This window comes from Hemiscyllium ocellatum, chromosome 2, assembly GCF_020745735.1.
Source record: "Hemiscyllium ocellatum isolate sHemOce1 chromosome 2, sHemOce1.pat.X.cur, whole genome shotgun sequence".
NCBI lineage: Eukaryota > Metazoa > Chordata > Chondrichthyes > Orectolobiformes > Hemiscylliidae > Hemiscyllium > Hemiscyllium ocellatum.
In genome coordinates, this window is record NC_083402.1 from 52,184,659 (window position 1) to 52,204,376 (window position 19,718).

The 19,718-nt window shown below is 41.9% G+C and overlaps 1 protein-coding gene across 1 annotated transcript in view; it reads left to right on the forward strand.

Annotated features, from left to right (window-relative positions):
* adgrv1 (adhesion G protein-coupled receptor V1) overlaps positions 1–19,718 on the forward strand; it is a 566,067-nt gene that overhangs the window by 400,563 nt on the left and 145,786 nt on the right. Inside the window, 1 exon segment of the mRNA XM_060841343.1 lies at positions 16,362–16,478. Within this exon segment, the coding sequence (XP_060697326.1) occupies positions 16,362–16,478 (117 nt within the window).

A 19,718-nucleotide genomic window follows, 5' to 3' on the forward strand; every position in this document is an offset into this window, starting at 1 on the left:
TCTGGCAGTATCCGTGGAGAGAAATCAAGAGTTAGAGTTTCGGGTCAAGTGACCCTTCCTCAGAACTGATGGTAGCTACAAAAGGTCAGTTTATGTGCAGAAGATAGGGTAGGGGGAGGGGATAAGGGGTATAGAGGAATCTTGATTATCCGGCATTCGATTATCCAAATATCAGATTATCCAGCAAGATTGCTGTGTCACAATGCTCGGCTGAACTATGCTATCCGGCATTCAATTATACAGAATTCGATTAACCAAGTGAAATATTCTCTGCCCATGTCCTTTGGATAATTGAGGTTCCTCTGTAAACTACAGGCAGGGATAGAGCCCAAAGGGAGAGAAGACAGTTGGACAGACAAAGGAGTGAATAATGACCTGGCTTTGAGGTGAGCTATTAATGGAGACTGCTAGTGGCTAACAATGGGTTGTGTGTTATAGCAAACAATTTATTAACAAGAAGAAAAAACAGAAGTTGCTGGAAAATCTCAGCAGGTCTGGCAGCATCTGTGAAGAGAAATTCAGAGTTAATGTTACGAGGAGGGGTTACCGGACCCAAAACGTTAATTCTGATTTCCCTTCCCAGATGCTACCAGACTTGCTGAGCTTTTCCAGCAACTTTTTGCTGTTTTTCTGATTTACAGGATTTAGGTTTTTATGCGAAAACAAAGCCTGGGTTGTGGGGTTAGGGCAAGGACATGGGAGACCACAAGTCCTGAAGTTATTAAACTTGATATTGTGTCTAGAAGGCTGTAGGTCTCCAAGTGAAAATGAGGTGTTGTTCTTCCAGCTTGCATTGAACTTTGCTGGAGCATTGCAGCAAGCCTGAGACAGTGGTGTTGGCCAGGGAACAAGGTAGTATGTTGAAGTGGCAGGCAACGGGAAGCTCAGTTCTTTCTTATTGACAGAATATAGGTGTTCTGTGGCTTGGTCACCCTGCCTACACTTCATTTCCCGAAGGTGATCAAGGAGAAGTCTGTGCTCAGCAGCCTGAAGGAAGAAGGTGGCTTGCTAATGTCATCTCAGTCTGGTGTCCTGAGGATCACCAATTCCTTTTATGACATGAAGCCCACAGACAGCATGGCCTTCCAGTTGTTCCTGTCCTCTATCTCAGAGGTCTTAGGTATCAGCATGGGGGGAGAGGCTGGATCAACCGTTACATCTGAATGAGCTGACCAAGGCCTTTGAGTCCTTAAAAAATAATAAACCCCCAAGAAGCAACAGCTTACCAGCTGAGTTGTACTCAGTCCTGTGGGATTTGATTGGAAATGTACAACAGTATGCTTCTGTTAGTAGCATTTCTGAATCCATGAGGAAAGGTATCATCACCCTCATTTACAAGTGGAAGGAGGAGAGGGAGGAAATTACAAATTAGTGACCAATTTCACTGCTGAATTACAAAATTCTGTCAAAGGTCATCACCAACTGGGTCAGGTCTGCTCTGGGGTTAGTGATCCATTCTGACCAAACCTGTGCTATAAAAGGCAGGATGATCTCGGAGAGCCTTGCACTCCTCTGGGATACAGTTGCCTACGTGCAGGAGAGGGTGCCTCAAATATATGTAAACATAATCTTGTACTAGTAAGAAATGCCTTTTGTTTGTTTGTAGGATAGAGTCAGACTCCAATGTTTGTTTCCTAACATGCTACTGTACAGAACCAAACTGCTTTAGTGACTAAGTATGTATATAAAGACATTTTTATGAATATGGTATATTTTTTGAAATTTTTAAAAAGCATACATTCTTCTCCTGACACCATATAAATGTATCTAAAAAGGATCAATACTTAGATTGTTAAACACTCATTGCAATTGGGATTAACATGAACAGTTCCTGCTTAGTTCATTACATGTTAAAATTATAATCAAGGTCTTGTATTTTCAGTGGTAAAACTGGGTATTCATCCAAAACCATAATAAAATTAAATTAAGTAGTAAATGGATAGCCACATTCTCTGCTCTGTGACTGATCATATTTCAGACAAGAATAGTGACTGACACTTAAAAATGCCCCATTTAGCTCATGAAATTCACTATCAATATCCTTTAGCAACAGTCACCAAACAAAGGCTTACCCTCATCATATTAACTTGTTACAGTCAAGAATTGCTGCTGAAGAATTCAGAAGAGATACAAAATGAACTTTATATATATATATATATATCAAGACACAAAGTGCAAAGAATTCAATGCTTGCTGCAGTGTTACCTGCCCACAACAACCATTCCTGTGAGCCTTGCATCCCAAATAGACTGCTGTCAGGATTCCTGGATCCTGGAGAGAATTCCTGCTTCTGAGAGCTGCCACAAGTAATTTCTGTGGTGTCAGTGGGTGTGGTGACCACTGTTCCATCCCAGAGATGAAGACCATTGATGAAGGTGTGAAATGTTGGTGGATATGGCATGATGACCAAAGCCTGTCAAGATAAACAGATGGCTCAGGGAAGGTTTGTCTCGTGTGGATTCCCCACTTGCTGCTAGTGGTTCTCACTGTCGGATACAGGATTACCAAGAAGACAGGGCCATTCCCAGGACTTGGGACGGGTGATATTTCAAATCCCAATTACCAAGGTTTGGTTTGAAAATGAACCACTGTGTATGGGTCACAGGCCTAGGCCAGGAGCAGTAACAGGGTCTTTCCCTACCACTGACCACCCCACTACCAATTATCAGACACGAATTAGTTTTTAAGTGACCATTTAAAGGCCTTAATTGGTCTCCAGGCCAGAAGGCCATTCTTAACTCTTCCAGCCCTGGTCTTGTGGAGGAGAGTCAGGGAGACAAACACCTCTCTGCCATAAGCCACCTTGCTCAATATCGATCCCCTCCCCACTCAGTTCTTTCCCTTTCCTGAGGCATTAGATTTCCACCATTATAACTTGCTTGTTCCTCTGACTTCAGAAACTTTTATTTTCTCTCTTACCTGTGGACTGGTGAAGAAGTCAGCTTTATCCCAATTGTAAGGGTTTTGACTTGGGCATTTTTTAAAGTTCATTCTAAGATTGTTTCAAAAGTTTGATGCTTTAAAGCTATTGAATACCATTCATTTACTATGATCTTTGTATGAGGCCCATGAAGAACAGTTAGCTCCTTATAGTTGGTGCAGCCTCCCCCCACGAAACACATGACCACATTCTGACTTTTTTTTCTGGATGATTGGCTTGATGTGACATGTTGTCCCTTTCACGATAAAAAAGGATGTTTCTATTCTTAATGGTAAAGTCTTTTTTTTTATTTTCAGGTTTTTTAAAAAGTATTAAAATAGCAGTTTCAGCAGTTTAATAGAAATGCATGTCGCTACTAATCTGGACTAACAATGATATTAAAAACTGCTAAAGGACAAATCGTGTTTAAATAGTTTTAACTTACAAAGTCCTTTGCAAATTGAAAGATGTTTACAGTCTGAAACCGACAGGCACATTGGATATTCTGTTGGTCAGCGAGTTAAAATGACATTAGCTGTATTCTCTGCATTATAGGACAGTAAAACTGATAGCCCTAATTTAGAGGATGTTGTCACCACTTTAACACCAACTGCAACAAACGAAGATTGCTCCATTGTACCATTCTACTCTGTCCACGGACAAAATAAAACTGCAAGCCCCCTCCCAGGTGTCAACGAGTCATTACTCAATTTGATTCTTATCATGTACTATCCATAAACAGCTGAGTGCACTGGACGCAGTAAAGGCTGTGGGCCCGAATGACACCCTAGCTGTGGAGCTGAAGCTTATGCTGCAGGGTCTCCATGCTTCTAACCAAGCTGTTCCAGCATAGTTGTGACAGTTTAATCTCCTTGGTTATTCTGGGAAATTGCTCTGGTATGTCCTGTTCATGAAAAGCAAAACATATCCAATCCAGGCAATTATGATCTCATCAGTTTAATTTTTGGTCATTAGCAACAAGTTGTCATGAACAAAGTTGTATTTACTTCTATAGTAACTTAGTCTTACAGCCAAACCCCCAGTGAGGTTAGAACATAGAACATAGAACATAGAAGGATACAGCGCAGTACAGGCCCTTCGGCCCTCGATGTTGCGCCGACCGAATCCTACCTAACCTATACTAGCCCAATAACTTCCAAATGCCTATCCAATGCCCGCTTAAATGACCATAAAGAAGGAGAGTTCACCACTGATACGGGCAGGGCATTCCATGAACTCACAACCCGCTGTGTGAAGAATCTACCCCTAACATCTGTCCTATACCTACCACCCCTTAATTTAAAGCTATGTCCCCTAGTAACACCTGACTCCATTAGCGGTAAAAGGTTCTTAGTATCTACCCTATCTAAACCCCTAATCATCTTATACACTTCTATCAGATCTCCCCTAAACCTTCTCTTCTCCAATGAGAACAGCCCCAAGTGCCTCAGCCTTTCCTCATAAGATTTTCCTACCATTCCAGGCAACATCCTGGTAAACCTCCTCTGCACTCGTTCTAAAGCTTCCACATCCTTCCTATAGTATGGCGACCAAAACTGCACACAATACTCCAGATGAGGCCGCACCAGAGTCTTATACAACTGCAACATGACCTCAGGACTCCGGAACTCAATTCCTCTGCCAATAAAGCCCAGTACACCATATGCCTTCCTCACAGCACTATTTACCTGGGTGGCAACTTTCAGAGATCTGTGTACATGGACACCAAGATCCCTCTGCTCATCCACACTACCAAGTAGCCTACCATTAGCCCAGTAATCCATCATCTTGTTATTCCTACCAAAGTGAACGACTTCGCACTTAGCTACATTGAATTCCATTTGCCACATTTCCGCCCAGCTCTGCAACTTATCTATATCCCGCTGTAACCTACCACTTCCTTCCTCACTATCCACAACTCCACCGACTTTTGTGTCATCCGCAAACTTGCTTACCCAGCTTTCAAGTCCTTCCTCTAGATCATTTATAAAGATAACAAAAAGCAATGGTCCCAAAACAGATCCTTGTGGTACACCGCTAGTAACTGCGCTCCAAGATGAACATAATCCATCAACTACTACCCTCTGTCTCCTTCCAGCCAGCCAATTCCTAATCCAAACCTCTAATGTATCCTCAATGCCATACCTCCGAAGTTTTAGCATTAGCCTACCATGGGGAACCTTATCGAACGCCTTACTAAAATCCATATACACAACATCTACTGCTTTACCCTCATCCACTTCCTTGGTCACCTTCTCAAAGAACTCAATAAGGTTTGTGAGGCACGACCTGCCCTTCACAAAACCATGCTGGCTATCCCTGATCACGTTATTCCTACCCAGATGTTCATAAATCTTATCCCTTACCATTCTCTCTAAGACTTTGCCCACCACTGAAGTCAGACTCACTGGCCTATAGTTGCTAGGGCTATCCCTACTCCCTTTCTTGAACAATGGGACCACATTCGCTATCCTCCAGTCCTCTGGTACTATTCCTGTTGACAACGACGACATAAAAATCCAGGCCAATGGCTCTGCTATCTCCTCCCTAGCTTCCCATAGGATCCTGGGGTAAATGCCATCAGGCCCAGGAGACTTATCTATATTCATCCTTTCCAATATTCCCAAAACCTCTTCCCTGCATATTTCCAGGGCATCCATTCTAATTATTTGTGATTCCATATTCACATCAGCAACAGTGTCCTGTTCCTGAGTGAATACTGAGGAAAAGTACTGATTTAATGTCTCTCCAATCTCCTCCGCCTCCACACACAACTTCCCACTACTATCCTTGACTGGACCGATACCTACCCTAGTCATCCTTTTATTCTTGACATACCTATAGAAAGCCTTTGGGTTTTCCCTAATCCTACCAGCTAAAGACTTTTCATGTCCCCTTCTCGCTTCTCTTAGCTCCCTCTTTAGCTCCTTCCTGGCTACCTTATAACACTCAATCGCCCCTACTGAACCTTCACGCCTCATCTTTACATATGCCGCCTTCTTCCCTTTCACAAGGGACTCCAATTCCTTACTAAACCACGGCTGCCTCACAAGGCCCTTTACACCATGCCTGACTGGTACATACCTATCGAGGACACGCAGTAGCTGCTCCTTGAACACTCCCCACATCTCATTAGTGTTCTTCCCTTGAAGCCTGTTTTTCCAATCCACACATCCTAAGTCATGCCTCACTGCATCATAATTTCCCTGCCCCCAGCTATAGCTCTTGCCCTGCGGCACACGATTATCCCTCTCCATCACTAAAGTAAAAGTCACCGAGTTGTGGTCACTGTCCCCGAAGTGCTCACCTACCTCCAAGTCTAACACCTGGCCTGGTTCATTACCTAGAACCAAATCCAATATAGCCTCCCCTCTTGTTGGCCTGTCGACATATTGTGTCAGGAAACCCTCCTGCACACATTGTACAAACACCGACCCATCTAATGAACTCGAGCTATAGCTCTCCCAGTCAATATCTGGGAAGTTAAAGTCCCCCATAACAACCACCCTGCTACCTTCACTCTTTTCCTGAATCATCCTTGCAATATTATCCTCTACTTCTCTAGGACTATTAGGAGGCCTGTAGAAAACACCTAACAGGGTGACCTCACCTTTCCTATTTCTAACCTCAGCCCAAACTACCTCAGATGGCAAGTCCTCTTCCATCGTCCATTCCACTGCTGTGATACTGTCTTTGACAAGTAATGCCACGCCTCCCCCTTTTTTACCCCCATGTCTGATCCTACTAAAACATTTGAACCCTGGAACGTGCAACAGCCATTCTTGTCCCTGTTCTACCCACGTCTCTGTAATGGCCACAACATCGAAGTCCCAGGTACCAACCCACGCTGCAAGTTCACCTACCTTATTCCTTATACTACTGGCATTGAAGTATACACACTTCAATCCACCTTTCTGGTTACAGGCACCCTCCTTAGAGATCGCTGCATTATTCCTAACCTCCCTACACTCAAGGTCCTGTACCCTAAAGCTACAGTCCTGGTTCCCATGCCCCTGCGGAGTTAGTTTAAACCCTCCCAAAGAGCACTAGCAAACCTCCCCCCAAGGATACTGGTGCCCCTCAGGTTCAAGTGTAGACCATCCTTTTTATAGAGGTCCCACCTTCCCCAGAAAGGACCCCAGTTATCCAGAAACCGGAATCCCTCCCTCCTGCACCATCCCTGTAGCCACGCATTTAACTGCTCTCTCTCCCTGTTCCTCGACTCTCTATCACGTGGCACGGGTAACAAACCAGAGACTACAACTCTGTTTGTTCTAACTCTGAGCTTCCAACCTAGCTCCCTGAAAGCCTGCCTTACATCCTCACCCTTCTTCCTACCTATATCGTTGGTGCCAACGTGGACCACGATCTGGGGCTGCTCCCCCTCCCCCTTAAGGACCCGGAAAACACGATCAGCGACATCACGTACCCTTGCACCTGGGAGGCAACATACCAAACGTGAGTCCCTGTCGCCCCCACAAAACCGTCTGTCTGTACCCCTCACTATCGAGTCCCCAAGAACAATTGCTCTACCTTTCTCCACCCTACCCTTCTGAGCAACGGGGCCAGGCTCCGTGCCAGAGGCCTGAACCTCGTTGCTTACCCCTGGTAAGTCATCCCCCCCACAAGTATCCAAAACGGTATACTTGTTCTTGAGGGGAATGACCGCAGGGGGTCCCTGCACTGTCTTCCTCCTCCCACTCCCCCTCACTGTCACCCATCTATCTTGAACTTTCGGAGTAACTACTTGCCTATAGCTCCGATCTATGACCTCCTCTGCCTCCCCAAGTTATTACTGTTCCAGGAGGGATACCTCGAATTGTCTTGCTCCAGGGTGAGGAGGGGTGAACTCATTCCCTTCTTTATTCACCCTCAAACTCAGTGAGTTGCAAACGTAGTAATTTACAAACACTCCCTTCCTTGTGGATGGATACCTGTCTTCCACACCAGTTTTAAAAGGAGCCAGCTATTTTAAGTTAAGCAATGGGAGAGTTTATTTGTTACTGCGCATGAGAAGAAATAAGAACACAACACATATACATACAGATTATGGATAAGAAATGAATCTAAAGAACGTTGAAAAAAAGATATTTGGGTCAGCCTCTGAATCATTTGTAAAGAGTTAATAGAAGAATGCAGTGATCATTGCAGGGATTGTTACTGGTCATGTCTGTTTGTAGTTGAATGGCTGATTTTGAAGTTCTTGCATTTGCAGGCCAATATAAATTCTTTTATCCTGGTTCCTTTCAACTGTGGCTAGCCAGCAGAACTCAGAATGAGAGAGTGATTTTTCTTTTTCTTAACCTATGTTGCAGGAGTGTTTAGTGAGTTTTCACAATGCTGTGACATACGGTACATACCAGTTCACATATAGGACAATAGACTACAAATGAATACAGACCAGGGTTTGAGCTTGCTTTTAACCCCTATCTCTTTTATTTTAGAAAAGGAAAATTGCAAACTTGTCTCTTGCCTTGACAATTGTCTTTTTTACTGTTATGTTTACAGTCTGAAATATTCACAGGGAATTGCACTGCAGTTTGTGGAGCATTTCCCCCCTTTTAAGTCCATCCCTTTGCAGCTTCCTTGAAACTTCATCAGTTGTGACATTTCAGGATCTCTTTCTCCAGCAAGTCACCGAATTTGCAGTAGCAGTCATTTGTTTGGCTGTAGCAGTACTCAGTTAAGTAAAAAACATTTGTTGGAATTAAAGGAGCAAAACATGGTTTGTTATGATCCATCATAATGCTACTGGTATAAAATATACTTATCAATGCTCAGTTTACGTTTTGCCAGAGTCACTTGGCTCCAGGCCTTCAAACAGCCTTGATTCAAACTTGGACCAATGAGCTGAATTGCACGTGAGAGGTGAAAGTGACTCCTCATGACAGCAAGACAGGATAGAGTTCTGTCATGATGGAATCCTAGTGAAATTGAAGTTGATGAGAATAAGAAGGAAAGCTCTCCACTGTTTGGAACTGCACACCCAGCACAAAGAGAAATGGTACAGCATTGCAGGAGTTCTTCAGGATTGTGTCATTGAGCCATTAATCTCTAGCTGCTTCATTAATACATACCCTTCTCCATAATGTCAGAAGCAGGAATGTTTGCTGACAGCAAAATTCTCAAGTCTATTTGCAATTTTGTAGATAATGAAGCAGTTTGCGTCAGTGTTACAGGCAGATTGCAGGGTTTAACCAGCTGTTCATGAGCAGATTGTAATCTAATGTTTTTTTTAACAGCAACAGAAGTTTATTTCATATTTGCTCAGTGGACTTTGCAAGAGTCACAAGAATGTTGTTATGAAGTTAAGCACGAGGTGTGGTTTATTTCGAGCATTCTTTGAAGCAAAGGAGTCTTGTAAAGCAAGCCACTTAAAAGCATAAAAGGAGTTATGGAATTAGAATGGATAAAGAGCTTATTCAGTTCATAAAAGTAGCATAGAGTTGTTGAGGACACAGCAGGGGAGCAGCAGGAAAGTAGAACTCAGGGAGAGAGGATAAAAGCAATGCAGAGGGGCTGAGGATACAATGGGGACAGAGTGAGACGAGCACAGAGTGTAAAATCAGTGCAGAGAAGGTGAAGATACAGCCGAGAACAGTGGATACTGCCATGTCAGGAGGAAGCAACCTGAGGTTTGACATTACAAGGAGGCAGATCTGTAACTCATCTGAGAAACAGCGTGAAGAGAAATTGAGCCAATTAGTTAAAGCTTTGATAGAGTGAGGGGGCAACCTTTTTATAGAGAGAGTGGTTCATATATGGAATGATCTGCCAGAGGAAGTGGTGGATGCAGGTACAGTTAAAACATTTAAAAGACATTTGGATCGGTAACTAAATAGGAAAGTTTGGAGGGATATGGGCCAAATGCAGGCAAATGGGACACATTTAGTTGGGAACATGGTCGGCATGGATGAGTTGGACTAAATGAAGTCTATAATCATTGACTATCTTGCTCCTCAGATGCTGCCTGACCTGCTGTGCGTTTTTCCAGCACCACACTTTATCGACTCCGACTTCTCCAGCATCTACAGTCCTCACTATGTCCTAGTTGGACTGAAAGGTCTGTTTCCATGCTATATGCCTCAATGACTATAACTATATTCATTAAGTGTGGGGATAACCTACTGAATAAGTGGGAAACTGTTCAATACACCTGCATCCCTTTCAGTCCAGAACCAAGGTCATTTCGATCATTGTCATCAAGTGGAGGTATGCAGATGACACTTGCATGTGCACACACTCATAGATCAAGCTCCAAACTGTCATTAGTGCAGTCACGGAGGAATATACGAGAATGACTTTAGGGTAAACATTGAGGAGTTCAAGGACAACTTCAGGCCTATTCCTGCTGCATTACACTGCCCCTTGACTGTTCAGATGGTGTGCATAAATTTCCATACCTGGAGCCTCCTCTCAGCAAGATTAAATTTCAACAAAGAAATTAAACTTCACCTCCAGTGGACCAGCACTGCCTTTGGCTGTCTGAGGAACAGGGTGTTTCCTGATGTAGACCTCAAATTCAATACCAAGCTCCTGGTCTGTAGGGCAGCAGTGTTGCACATAGACAATATACAGCAGACGCCGCAAATATCACTAGCAATGTCTGTGCAAAATCCAGGCAATCCGCTGACAGGATAAGTTCCCCAGTATCAGTATCCTTTCTCTGCCAACATGCCCAGTATTGAGGCACTGCTTACAGTCAATCACTCATGTTGGGCAGGCCACACTGTCCACATGGCTGACATAAGACTCCCAAAACAAGACTGCTACTCTAGGCTTTGTAATAGCAAACAGTTACCATGGAGTTAGAGAAAAGAATTTATCAATGTCCTCAAAGCCTCCCTGAAAAATGCCCCATTTCCTCCCTCTTGCCCAAAGCTACTTGAACTGAAAAATGATTTATGAAGACACCATTGATTTTGAATTTCTCTCAGCAAGCCCAGATGGAGGCCATGGGCAACTAGCATCCCACCACCCACTTCAGCAAGCACCAGCTGCCAAAAAATGTATCCAGTGTTGGACTATTTAGTCATCTCAAGGCTCACAATAGCAGAGTGGAAGAAAGCTATGCTGGATCGTGAAGGACTGCCTCAGATGAAAACTTTTGGGATACCAGTATATCAATGTCTTTCCTTGTTAAGCAAAAGACCAAAAGTCCAAACTTGATATTAGCAGTCTGGAAATTACTGTGAGAATCATTGAGGAGTTGAAAGCAGTATCTTCTATTTAAAGACCTTTTCAAGTGTGTTCTCAGGAAGATTTGCTCTTGGAGATGTGACTTCTTCACTGTCATGACAAAAGAAAGTTGCAGTTTCAGAGTGCAAAATTATAGGTCATTATCTGTTTTTTACAGGATGGTTTGCTTTTGCAGCCCAGAGTTAGGGGTGTTTATTTTCAGTTGATAAGGTATGGAACTGGATTGATGCCTCAAGTGTTTGCTATTTCAAAATGGTATCGCTGAAAGGCCATGTCTATTAACCTCACACACAGCTACGCTTAAATTGACATCATGATTTGGAGATGCCGGTGTTGGACTGGGGTGTACAAAGTTAAAAATCACACAACACCAGGTTATAGTCTAACAGGTTTAATTGGAAACACTAACTTTCGGAGCGACGCTCCTTCATCAGGTGGTTGTCAGGTGATTCAAACCAGTGTCCACTGGCAATTCGGGATTCAGTTTTAAACCACCTCTGTGGAATGCGGAGTGAAAGGAGAGAGGAAAAGGGGTGGCTATGAAGAGTGCAGGGGGTCTGTCAGAGGGGTAAGATTTGGAAGCAGTCTTTTTGTTCCTTACCCTGCCTCCATTATCTTCACTTACGCTCTCCTCCTATCCTCCTTATTTCTCCCAGTCCTTACTCCCTCCTCAAAATTTCTCCATTGAGGCTTGTTATTACAACCTTTAAATATAAGAAGTTTGCATATTTTGTGTTTAGAAAATGTAATCGCTGAGACTTTATCTTCAATGTAAACAATGGAAATTTTCAGAATGTAATCAAGCAGTTGTATGGTGATTGGGAAGCTAGTGGGAGAAAAATTGAATGGTGTGAGTTGTTTAAGTGTTACAAGAGCACCACTATTTTTCTTTTACTATACTCTTTTTTGTGGTTTGGAAGTGTGAGTTGAGGTGAAGAATTGAACTTTGAACAGCTTCTTGTTTTAAAAGAGACAAGAGCAAAAACTGATGCTATTTGTTAGAAACTGTTCTGGAAAGTAATGTAATTTAATTATTGATCCGCTGATGAAGTACTCAAAACTGGCAGCTGGTTGGATGATGAATTGGGCAAAAGTGAGGACTGCAGATACTAGAAACCAGAGTTTAGATTAGAGTGGTGCTGGAAAAGAACAGCAGGTCTGGCAGCATCTGAGGAGCAGGAAAATTGATGTTTCGGGCAAAAGCCCTTCATCAAGAATGATGAATTAGTCAATCAAGGGATGACTAATATGAACCAGCCAACCATGGAGAATGTTGATTAAAAAGAGAAAAAGGAAAAAACAGTTCTGACTAGGTTTTTGCAGGAGGCAGAGTGATTTTGGAAGCTTTTGGACTGGTTGTTCTGTTTTGCTGTCCCTAGTTTTTTGTCCAATTATCAAATTGTTGACTGTTCTGAGAGAATAATCCCAGTCTGTAAGAAATAAGTAAATATTCCCAGGAGTCTGCTGAAATTGTTTGCAATAACCAATGACTTTGGAATTCAAGCAAAATTTCATTGTCTGAAACAGTTATAGAAGTTATATTTCAAAGGAATATGGAAATTGAGTGACAAAAAGTTGTACTAAGTATGCAAAAACACATCCTGGTTGGAAACAACTAGCTCTAAATTTGTGTAGTGCCATATTTTACACTGTACAGGTCAATTTGTTGTAATGCATGTTTTGTCAATATAAATTCGCTGTAACGCGATTAACAAATTAAGAACACTGTGTTTATAAACTGTAAACTTTTAAAATATATGTTGGCTTAATGAAATTACATCAACAACACTTTAAGCGCCGTTTCTAAAGTGGGATTTTTCTATGACACGGGGGTTACACAAGATCTCAACCATTGCGTTATAGAAAAACTGACTGTATTGTTTAATTTTCTATCTTTATAATCAAGATAGTGGAAGAATTCTGTCTAATGAAAAGAATGTATAAAAATAGTAGTTCTTTGTTCGCGTGAACGACTCATTGTCTGAGCATTTCATGAAGGCTTGATATTCATTGCTTCAAACTGTTTAATTGAACTGGCAATTTACTATTCTTTTAGTTTATTTTTAGTATATCCCATAATTGTGTCTGTCAGTCTGTGTGTGAATGGAGATTATGATTAACAAAATTGGGTTTAAATCACCTTGTTTACCTTTCATCTGATAACGTTAAATAATTAATATAAATTGTAAATTTTTGTTTTATTTATAAACTTGGCTTCTAAGGTTATTATTTGTAAAGTCTGGATTGGGCAATTATGAGAGTCATTTAAAGTTTTAATTTTACTGTTTTGTGAATCTAGTGATGGAGAGGCTGCTTTGGTTTGGTTTGCTATGCTCATGTTGTGACAATATGGAGAGAGAGCGGGAAAGACAGATATGTATTGGCAATTGGTTTTTACCCCGTTTGTCACTGCCTGAATGCAGCAAAACATGAATAATATTCAGGCTCGGCCTGATAAATGCTGCGTCTCATTTGCAGGACACAAATGCAAGACAATGACCATCTCTAACAAGAGAGATTGTAACAATCTCCTCTTAACATTGAATGGTATTATCATCACTGAAGCTCCCACTATCAACATAATTGTGATTAGCATTGATCAGAAACTGAACTGGACCAGCTATATAAATACTGAGGCCATAAGAGCCAATTAGAGATTAGGAATTTTGAGGCAAATAACTCAAATCCTGACTGCCCAAAATCCTTTTTATTATTACAAGGTAGAAGTCAGGAGTGTGACACAATATGCCCTACCTGTCTGGATAACTGGGTCTCCAACAACACTAAAGGAACCTCCAGTCCTCAAGGACAAAGCAGCACACTTGATTTGCATTCCATTGATCCATTAATTATTCACTCCATCTACTACTGGCACATGTAATATACTATCTCAAAGATGCTCTACAGCCTTCTGCCAAGGTCTCTTGGACAACATCTTTCAACTTAAAGCCTCTACAACCTAAATGAACATTAAGCACATGGGAATACTATGTGCAAATTTCCCTCCAACACATCACACCATCTCAACTTGTATCACTATCATTCGGTCAAAATCCTGGAATCCCTTTCCCAACTGCACTTTGGATAATCTTTACGCCAAAAGGACTGCAGTGGTTGAACTAAGTAACTTACCATCACTTTCTCAGCAATGAATGCTGACCACCTGAGCGATGTCGCATCATAAGAATGAATAGAAAGAAATGCCGTTAGGTCCACTAATTCAGTTTTATAGTGTTCCTATTAGAATCTAATGGGCCAAAGTTTGCAGTAACATTGACATTAAAACTAACCACATTCATCACCACTACACCTCAGAAAGTGAAAGCAACTTCTGAAGTTCATACGTGCAGTTAAATGCATAAATCCATCAGCTGCTGTCACTGAATCTCCAAATGGTACATTATTGAATTTCCAAAAGACTCGTGTCAATTAGAAATCACTAAAATGATGAGATCTTCTAATTTTGTGCTAATACTGTTGCTGTACAACTCTTTGAAATTGTTACAATTTGTTAAATGATATGTAATTGATTTCTTTTTGATGTACTATCATTATTATTTATGACAAACATCTGTCACCAGAAAATCTAATTTTATATTTGCAGAAAATCAAATTTTTGTTCAATGATCGAAGAAATCCACGTTTCTAAAATCTATAATTTTAAAAATTCACTTGTCATATTTCAGCCTAATCATATCTATATATTCAAATAATTTATTTCATTGTCTATAAAGTCTAGATAAAAGCGAAGGATCATGATTGCAGTTCATTTCCTTGTCTGTTTTCCATGAAAATATTTGAGTCTGACTGCTACACAACAGACATTTCTTTTCAGAGTCACAGGGTCATCTAACTGTACAGCACGGAAACAAACCCTCCTGCCAACTCATCCATGCTGATCCGATATTCCAAATAAATCTAGTCCCATTTACCAGCATTTATCCCTTAAACCTTTCTTTTTCATATACCCATCCAGATGCCTTTTAAATGTTGTAATTGTACTAGCCTCCACCACTTCCTCTGGCTGCTCATTCCTGCTCACACTCTAGGTGAAAAGGTTGCCCCTAAGGTCCCTTTTAAACCTTTCACCTCTCATCTTAAACATATGCCCTCTAGTTTTGGACTCCCTACCCTGGGGAAAAGACTTTGGCTGTTCATCCTATCTATGCCCCTCATGATTTCATAAACTTCTATAACGTCATCCTTCAGTCTCCGACACTCCAGGGAAAATAACCCTATCCTATTCAGCCTTTCTCAATAGCACAAACCCTCCAACCCTGGCAACATTCTTGTAAATTGTTTCAGAACTCTATCAAGTTTCACAGCATTCTTCCGATAGCAGGGAGACCAGAATTGAACACAGTATTCCAAAAGTGGCCTAACCAATGTCCTGTACAGCTGCAACACGACCTCCCAACTCCTTTACTTAATGCACTAACCAATAAAGGCAAACATACTAAAAGCCTTCTTCATGATACTGTCTACCTGAGACTCCAATTTCGTGGAACTATGAACCTGCACTCTGAGATCTCTTTGTTCAACAACACTCCCTAGGACTTTACCATTAAGTGTATAAGTCCTGCTCTGATTTACCTTTCCAAAATGCAAACCTCACGTTTATCAAAGTTAAACTCCATTTGCCACCACCTTGGCCCATTGGCCCATGTGATCAAGGTCCTGTGGTACTCTTGAGGTAACCTTTTTTACTGTCCACTACACCTCCAATTTTGGTGTCATCTGCAAACTTACTAACCATACTTCCTATGTTCGCATCCAATTCATTTATGTAAATGATGAAAAGTAGTGGACCCAACACTGATCCTTGTGGCACACTGTTGGTCATAGGCCTCCAGTTTGAAAAGCATCCCTCCACCACCAATCTCTGTCTCCTGCTTTTGAGCCAGTTCAGTATCCAAATGGCTAGTTCTCCCTGTATTCCAGTTGATCTAACTTACTAACCAGTCTACCATGTGGAACCTTGTGAAATGCTTTTCTGAGGTCCATAAAGATCATGTCCACTGCTCTGCACTCATTAATCCTCTTCGTTACTCTTTCAATAATCTCAATGAAATTAGAGAGACATGTCATATTGACTATCCCTAATCATTCAATGCCTTTTCAAATATATGTAAGTCTTCTCCCTCAGGATCCCCTCCAACAACTTGCCCACCACTGATGTCAGGCTCATTGGTCCATCATTCTTTGGCTTTTCCTTACCATCTTCCATCATTTTATCTTTCAGATCTCATTTTTGATGTCCATTTACCTGAGTCGAGAGCTTTCTGATGAAAGTTGCTCTGCCCTTGGACTGGTATTACATTATTTCTACCTGTGCCAGTTCAGCTGGATGCTTATTCAGGTCAGTGCAGAAAATCTCTTGTCCTAAGTCTGTAGGAACTCGGCCAGATTTTCTCATTTCTTTAAATAAAATGTAAAGGAAATGAAAGAAGTGTGTTGAGAAGGACTGAAAGGAAGTCAAATCTAGCACCCTGAGGAGCAGACCTGTGCATGGAACTACTTATGGAATAACTCCTAATACTTTGCTGGAACTATTTATGTAATAACTCCTAATACTTTTCTGTACACAAGAATGAAGGCCGAAACAATAAGTTATAGATCCTTACAATTTGTTTTAAGTTTGTCTGTAAAAAAGTCTTGCATCTCATGCACGTCATCTTCAGATGTCACATTTCTGCGTGCTAATGATAGAAAGTATCATTTTCTGTTTGTTTTTCTAAAATTAATGACTTGACATTCCACAAGGGCAGGAAGGGGACAATTATGACCAGCTGACAACATACAGATATTTGCTATTCACCTGCAGTAGACTTCATTATCGCTGTTTGTAGCCTTTGTGTACAAATCCTCAAAGGAGTATCTGAGCAGTGTGCTTAAAGGGAACCACCTGAGTAAACATAGCTGCCAAACTTAGCTGCCAAACATCTTGAGAACTCTGCCAGCTCACCCTCTTATGGTCACCACCCCCGCCCACCCCAACACTCCAAAAACTTCAGCCACAGAATCAGCAGAACACCCCTGGGAAAATGCAAATGCCAAAGTTACTGTAGAAGATTGGGTAAATCTCTAATACCATGGCCATGCTTCAAGCTGCAGATTGTCTTTGAGCAACACAAAAGGAGATCTACCCGTTTTACATCTTCGAGATGTTGGTGGGAGATCAGCAAATGCATTAGTTACTCATTTGGTTCTCTAGGCTGTCTATATGAAAGTAGAATGCAGCTGACAGGAAGTTGACAACTTGTTTATCATCATTTCTGAATGTTATTTCCATAATGAGAAACTAAACTGTGGTGATGTGAATGGGTTTGCTGTGTCATTATCACCTGTTTTACACTATTGCACAAGGTCAAGATTTATCCCCCACCGAGTGCCAGATTTCGATGACAACTTTGCTGCAGGGGATGGACCCTGTGCCTGCTTCTTACAAAGGCCAGATGCCCAGGGAACTGCAATAGTTCCCATGTAATGTTATGAAGAGTATCAGATCACCAAAGAATGCATATGGGCTTCACTTGAACACAGCATATAAACTACTGAGGATTGACATAGTTTCAATTGTTATTTGGCCCTATGTATTTTTGGTTTATATGTAAAAGCCAACACCTTTCTGAGCATTAATTTTACCCAGGAGACCTAGCTGTCTTGGCTCAGCAAGCACTAAATAGCATGAGCCTGTTTTGTTGCAAAGCTACTGACTCCACTGAACCCAGCAGCGTGTGCATGTTAAGGAAGCTTTTAAAGTGATGGAGGGAAATAGATGGGTTTAAGGAAGAAGTTTCAGCTGTAGGTGATTGAAGGCATGACTACCACTGATGGGGTGAAAGAATTAGAGTGGATAAACAAGAGGCCAGAATCAGGTGAATAAGGAATATGGTGAAGTAGTCAGGACTTTACAGAAATGTCATGCAATAAGGTCCTGATGAAAATTAAATCTGAAGAACATTGAATTTGTCTGTTGATAGCCCAAGTGCTGAATTTTTGCATGACCCCATGGCTGAGAGTGGAGGCAAGTAGCGAGGACATGAAATTACCTCCACTGGCCAGTGTGTCATTTTGAAGACGTTGAAACTGGCAGAGTGTTGGTGTGTAGGGTGGCCAGACAGCAATCCCAGTCAGTTGTATCAATCACCAGAAAATCTCAAAAAATAAAATGGGACAGACCACCTGGCATTGATTTAGGCATCAGAAGTGACAATAGCAAAAGCAGCCCTGTTGATGCTGGAATATTCTCCTTACTAAAAATGGTGGGCCAGTAATAAAATTGGGAGAGCTGTCTCACAGACTAGACAAACAGTAGCCTGATATAGCCATACTCCTGGAATCATACTTTATAGATAATGCCCCAGAAACCACCATTACCACCTAGATATGTTCTGTCATACCAGTAGGACAGGCCCAGCTGACATGGTGGCATAGTAGTATAAAATGGGGAGGGAGTTGCCCCAGGAGCCCTCAACATTGACTCTGGGCACCATGAAGTCACATGGCATCAAACCAAACATGGGCAAGGAGAAATTGTACCATCCTCCCTCAGCTAATGATTCAGTGCTTCTTCATAGGGAACAAAACTTGGTGGTAGCACTGAGCATGGCAAGGGTGCAAAAGTTACTGTGGGAGGGGATTTCAACGTCCACCACAAAGAGTGGCTCAACAACAACTCTGGTCAAGTCCGAGAGGACATTGCTGCTCGACTGCAACAGTTGATTAGGGAAACAATAAGAGGAAAGAACAACAGCAGCAGAATCATTCACCAGCACAATGTACATTCTCATGGCTTGGCATATCCCCCACTTGACTATTGCCAGTAGTCAGGGGATGAACTATGTTTCATTGAAGAGTACAGGAGGGCATGTCAGAAGCTGCATCAGACATACCTAAAAATGGGGTGTCAACTGAATTAACCTACAAAACAGGACCGAACATATTTGCATGTCAAACAACATAAGCAGTAAGTAATAGACAGCTAAGTGATTCTACAACAACTGATCAGATCTAAGCTCTGCAATCCTGGAACATCCAATCATGAATGGTGGTGAACAATTAAAACTTGATGCATCAAGAAATGTTTGGAGTCACGCGATACTACAAAGGATTCAGGAATCTGACAACATTCCAGCAATAATAGAGTCATAGAGATGTACAGTAAGGAAACAGACCCTTCATTCAACTTATTCATGCCAACCAGACATCCTAAATGAATCTAGGCCTATTTGCCAGCACCTGGCCCATATCCCTCCAAACCCTCCTATTCATATACCCATCCAGATGCCTTTTAAATGTTGAAATTATGCCAGCCTCCACCACTTCCTCTGGCAGCTCATTCCATACATGCCCCCCTAGCGTAAAAAAATTGCCCCTTAGGTCCCTTTTAAATCTCTCTCTTCTCATCCTAAACCTATGCTCTCGAGTTCTGGACTCCCCCAATCCAGGGCAGAGACCTTGTCTATTTACCCTGTCCATGCCCCATATGATATTATAAACCTCTGTAAGGACACCCCTCAGCCACCATTGCTCCAGGAAAAACAGCCTCAGCCTATTCAGCCTGTCCCTATAGCCCAAACCCTCCAACCCTGGCAAC